Source organism: Mus pahari, chromosome 17 (assembly GCF_900095145.1).
Source record: "Mus pahari chromosome 17, PAHARI_EIJ_v1.1, whole genome shotgun sequence".
In the NCBI taxonomy this organism is placed as follows: Eukaryota; Metazoa; Chordata; class Mammalia; order Rodentia; family Muridae; genus Mus; species Mus pahari.
In genome coordinates this window covers 50261523-50267366 of record NC_034606.1, presented here as the reverse complement: position 1 = coordinate 50267366, position 5844 = coordinate 50261523, and the positions used below count along the sequence as shown (strand labels likewise).

At 53.2% G+C, this 5844-nt stretch overlaps 1 protein-coding gene across 2 annotated transcripts in view; it reads right to left on the bottom strand.

The window, feature by feature from the left end:
• Fbln1 (fibulin 1) overlaps nt 1-5844 on the bottom strand; it is a 78530-nt gene that overhangs the window by 35943 nt on the left and 36743 nt on the right. For both annotated transcript variants that reach the window (XM_021216832.1, XM_021216831.2), the window contains exons 13-14: nt 5608-5739; nt 3383-3506 (exon numbers count right to left, since the gene is read on the bottom strand). In XM_021216832.1, the coding sequence (XP_021072491.1) occupies nt 3383-3506; nt 5608-5739 (256 nt within the window). The remainder of the gene's footprint in view (nt 1-3382; nt 3507-5607; nt 5740-5844) is intronic.

Sequence of the window (5844 nt, the reverse complement as noted above, 5' to 3'; positions counted from 1 at the left end):
CTTGCTTCGTCAGGCTCCTGGGTAGCTGGGAACAGCACAGGAGAGAAGGGAACTACATGAGGAAAGAAAGGGTCTAAGGAGAGAGAGAGAGAGAGCTAAGGAGAGAGAGAGAGAGAGAGAGAGAGAGAGAGAGAGAGAGAGAGAGAGAGAGAGAGAGAGAGAGAGAGAGAGCGCTCAGAGGGTAGAAGAGACCGATTTTCACATCTTACCCACTAAAGTTCCAAAAACAAGCTTCCCCCTAGAGCAGGAACCTCAGGAGAGCTGCCCACCGACTCTTTTGTTGTATATACATGTATGCAGTGTTTGTGTGTATGTATATGCATTCATACGTGTCTGGGTACGTCTGCGTGCACGTGTAAGTGGAGACCCAAGGTTGCCGTCTGATGTCTTCTTTGATCTGACATATGTAATGAAGCAGGGCACCTCACGGGAACTCGGAGCATGACAATTTAGCCGGTCTACCCAGCCACCTTGTGTGGGGGATCCTCTGTCGCCATGCTGAGGTTACAGGTGAGCTGCTGTGCATTTCTATGTGGATGCTGGGGACCCGAACTCCAGTCATCATGCTTGTAATGGTGAGTGCTTTCCCCGCTGAGCCATTTCCTCAGCCCAGTTCATTTTTTTTTTTCTCTTTGAAGATGGATGGGTCTCACGTGGCCCCAGCTGATCCTGAACTCCTGACCTTCCTGCCTCTACCTCACGAAGGCTGAGGTTACAAGCGTTCTGCCGAGGCATCTGGTTTACTCTGGTTTCCTTTGTAAAGATCAGGGAATTCAGACAGCTGTTTCTAGTGAGGAGAAAAGGGAGTTGTACCATAGAAGTCTCTCGTCCAAGATGTGCCAGGAAGTGAGTCTCTTCTCAGGAGTGCCACCCCCTAACTGGGGTGAACCATGGGTGACACCTTCCCATGGGAGTCTCAGGCCCCGCCCCCTTCCTCCACCCAACACTGGTGTTGCAACTGTTCTACAACTGAACAGGGACTATCAAAAGAGAAAGCTGTAACCAGAGAGGTTCCTGTACAGCTGTGATCAGGAAGCCATAACCATGAGTCCTTCACGTGCTACCTCAGGCTGTCTGTCCCCATCCGAGAGCTGAGCGACTGGCCAGAAGAACAAAACTGAAGACGTTACTCAAAAGGAATTTTGTCCTCTGATTTGTACCTTGGGGAGAAGAACAATGTCCCACCACCCTTATCTCTACTGCATCACAATGTGCTGACTGGGCCAGCACTGAGACAGGCTTGCTATCTCTGCTTATCAGGACCTGACCACGAAAGTCATCTTGGTACCACTGAACCTAGGTGGCCCAACGTTGACCCAGGGCCAGAGCATTTAGAAAGACTGGAAGCCCAACATTTCTACACTGCAGCCCAAGCCTCCACTCCACCCGGCCTCCCAGACCTGCACACCATAGCCGTAGAGGACCCAGCTTCCCTTCACCCAATGGCACCGCAGAGATGAATGTGTCTTAGAATGTCTGCCCCTATCCACAGGCAGAATCTATGCAGAGGAAGGCTGTGCCCCACAATCAGGGATCACTCGTAGTCCACCCCAACAACTTCCATCTTACAGCTGAAGACAAGACGCTTCAAGAAACCCAAGTTAGCCTGACTCCACAGCTATGATCTTTCTAGAATGTCAATCACAGCATCCCCAGAAGGCTTCAGTCCTTACTTGGAAGAAAAGCATCCCCCCCCTGGGGGGGGTTCACTTGCACCTCCCCCAAATCCTCAGTACAGAGGGCTGCATCTCCCCACCCCCATTCTCCTCTCCAGCCCCTGCTGAGGCTCTTGGTGATACACAGACAAGGACAAGGACAGAAAGTGTCATCGGTAGACAGCCCTCTTCCCAGGGTTGAAGCATCAGCCCCCTCCTCCCTCATCCCTGTGTCCGCATCCGGCCTGTTTTTGTGGGGAATACAGAAGCTGTAGGACAGTACAACAGAGACCTGGCATGCCAACCCCACACTGGAAGGAAAGGCACACCAGTCCCAAGAACACCCTATTTCAGCGTGGGCCGCTCCCGATCTCCCCTACTGCCCAATTCAGCTCCCAGTGACCTTAATTCAAGCCTGGCCAATACCATTCCCCTTGCCCACCCGCCTCCACCAGGCTGGTCTCCCTCCATTCTCTCAGCATGCTGTGTACTCTGTTCATTGTCTGGCGCGTGCTCCTAGGAGCTGGCCCAAGGGGTAGGGCATCCATGGATCAGTATCTACCCAGGAGCCTGTATACAGTCAGCCCGCCAGCACTTGTTTTTTGCTAACCTCAACAACAAACTCAGTGAGCAGGGTCAAGCTGCCAACCCATGGACTTGTATGACCTGACCCCAGCAGGGCAGCCTCCTCTTTCAGCCTGATGGCTGCACAGGAGTTAGAAGTTGCCATTGCAACCACAGCCTGGCTTCTGGAATCCTCAAACCCAAGTATTTATAATGGAAAACAGAACACAATCTCAAACCAAGGGTGCATAGCTTTCTTAGTGACTCAGGGCAGCTTTGCCCCAGCAGCCAGGCTATTGCGTAACCCGTGTGCTCTTAGGGACCTGACACATTTGCAGACTCTGAGAGTAGCTTTTCCCTTCACCCAGACACAGAAAGAAACAAGGCACTGGGTGTTGCTGAGACAGGGCCTCAATATGTAGCCCAGGCTATCCCCAAGCTGGTGGCCCACCTGCCTCTGCCTCTTAGTGCTGGCATCACAGGTCAGCACCATCTCACCAAGGCGGGTGACAGATTTGTAAGTAGATGAAAAACAGAGATGCGGGCAGGGTGGTAAGTAAGCAGCCCCAGGTCTGAAAGAACTCAGGGCTGCCAAGGTAGAGCAAGCTGGAAGCTCGACAGGACCACAGCAGAAAGCTGTCCCCAAGGTCATGGGTTGAACATCAGAGTCTGAAGCATCGTCGAAAGGAAACAATGACCCCCCCCCCCCCCCCGAGCAGGAGCAATGGCTGGCCAAGAGCCAAAGACAAGCACAAGGTCAAGATGTGGAAATCACAGGCTGTCGGGCCATGTACTTGCTGTGAGCATTTCTGTGCTATGGGAGAGGTTATCAGTCCACATTCTTGGAATGAACTCTAGAGTGGGGTTTTCCCCGAAGCAAGTACATGAGCCTCTCTGGGCAGAACTCAAATGACAGTGGTTGCTGTGAGAATCATGGCCTAAGGCACCAGGGACACCAGAGATGTCACTGTGATGATCAGAACTTACAAGGACACCTGCGGCCTCCTGATAGTCTCAATGACCCTCAGGGGCCCGAGAACCAAGAATCAGCAGGTTCCAATAGGAGAACCCTAAGAACAGCTTGTAAATAACCTGCCCATGCCCAGAGCTGGACCTTTAGGTAGCCCAACCCAGACAGATGACAGAGGGCCCCAGGGACTTACGTATCTGCAGAGCGGCGATAGTTCTCGGGGCATTCAAAGGACAGACAGCGGAAGCTGCCCTGGATGTTGAAGCAAGTCTCGTTGATGGAACAGTTGTGGATGCCGGTCACACACTCGTCAATGTCTGCAGAGATCCAGAGACAGCATGGTCTAGGCTAGGGCCATGAAAGCCATCCCCACTCAGACAGCTTGGTCTAGGCTAAAGCCCCCAAAAATATCCCCACCCACACAAAATGTGTGTTGACACCCTTGCCCTCTGTGGGTGTAGCATCAGGTGCAAGATCTTCTGTTTACTGGACACCAAGAGTTACAAGACTCCAGGGCACACAGGATCCCTGAATGGGGGTGTGCAACAAGAACAGACACCATGGGAAGGTCCCATAAGCACTGCCAGGGATGTGTTGTTACCATCCTCATCTTAGGGAAGGCTCACACAGATGAAGGAACCTGCCCACAGTCACACATTCTATAAGTGACAGAGCCAAGCTTTGAACCCAATTAGGTGGGCACCAGCTAACCACCTAGCATCTTTCCGTGGCTCTGAAGGAACGCCACCTGGACCTCAGGCGTGACTCGTTCCATCTAATAGGGCAGGAAGGGTCTGGTCTCACATCACAGGTGAGGAAAAAGCTATAGGAACCATGCACTCCGTCTTGGGTCTCAGGGCAGTGACTAAAGTGGCCAGGCAGGGGGACCAGGCCTGGAGGTTCTGCTACAGGGACTGGAGCCTCTTGAGATGGGGGAGCCCCCTCTGTGAATTTCCAACTGCTGGGGTTCAGAGGTATCACTGAGCCTAGGAGGCAGTTGTTGAGAAGTGTCATATGTCTGACTACCACTGGCAAAGGCAACGCTCACCAATCCCAGAGAGCATGGCTTCAGGAATGTGGTCTTGTGGTGTTTTTACATTTTTATTTGGAGGGTAAGTGTGGGCACGGGCCACAGCATGTGTGTGGAGATCAGAGGACAACTTGCAAAGAGCCTGTTCACTCTGTCCACCGTGTGGGTCCTGGGGATTGAACTCAGGACCATCGGGCTTGGCAACAAGAGGCTTAGCCAATGAGCCATTTGGTTCACCAGCCCAGGAATGTGTTTTTGCTGTTTCTGGGCAGGACTTCAGGCTGTGGTGAGGGAGCTGGGCCTGGAGAGCAGAAAGCGGGACTGTGGCTGGCCACCTTCTTTGCTGGTGCTGCTGCTGTTGTTGTTGTTGTTGTTGTTGTTGGTGGTGGTGGTGGTGGTGGTGGTGTGTGTGTGTGTGTGTGTGTGTGTATGAGGATGGGTGTATGCATGCAATCATGTATGTGTATGTGGGTGCACATGCATGAACGTGTAGAGCATCAAGCATCTTCCTCAATTGCCCCCCCTTTTCTCCCCCTCCCTCGAAGACAGTGTCTTTCACTAAATTTTGTGCTCAGCGCTCGGCTAGCTTGGATGGTCACCGTCGGTCTTCGCACCCCCCCCCAGTGGACACGGGTTACTAAAGACCATCCTCATGTGCAGGACCTGGGAGTCTACAGAGCCTCTGGATCTCCGGCTCACGGGGCCTTGTGAAGAAGAGGCTGATCTCCTCAGGGAGCTCCTGGTGTGAGCCACGGTGTACACACAGGACCATGTGTTCACAAGCTTGTCCTCGCCCTCTCAGTAACCAGATGATGGCTCACACAGTGCAGGGGGATCCCAGGAAGTTCTTAGAAACAGGGAGCAGGTATGACAGACACTACCAGCTTTCATCACGGAGCCCGTGCCAGAGCCGACCCAAGCCCACTAAACACTCGCAACCACCAGAGTCCCCAAATACAGCGACCTCGGGGTTCTTGACACCAGACCACAGTCAGTCCCTTGCAGGTGCAGAGATGCCTGGCATCTGCTCACTTCCATGACTCAAGACTTGGTTCATAGCTTGTCTGTCCAATGACCAGGTGAGAAGCTGCCCATCTAGACTAAGCTGAGGACAGGGTCCCTGGGTCACTCTTCCAAGGGCTGACAAGGACAGAGTAGGAGGAGGGCTCGGGTGTTCTTACCTAACAGGACCTTCACAGAGCCCGGATAGCCCTGGGACAGGCTAGATGCTGCACATGGGAGACCAGAACACCTCTCCCTACTCCCTGACTGCATTCCCATCTCTGTGTGGTACAGCCTCTACGTCTGAGAAGCACATCTCTCCCTCCACACTGTGGGGCTTGTAATACCCCTGGACGACACCAACATAGAGAATCTGTCTCACTCACCTTGGCAGTTGCGACCATTGGGAGCTAGCCTGTAGCCAGATGAGGGACAGCTGCACTGGAAGCTTCCGGGGATGTTGATGCAGCGGTAGGAGCAGATGTGACCCCCCGTGGGCAGGGCACACTCATCAATATCTGCAACAGGACAGTTACAGTTCTCCCTCAGCATCTACCCCTGGTACACGCACAGTTACAGTTCTCCCTCAGCATCTACCCCTGGTACACGCACAGTTACAGTTC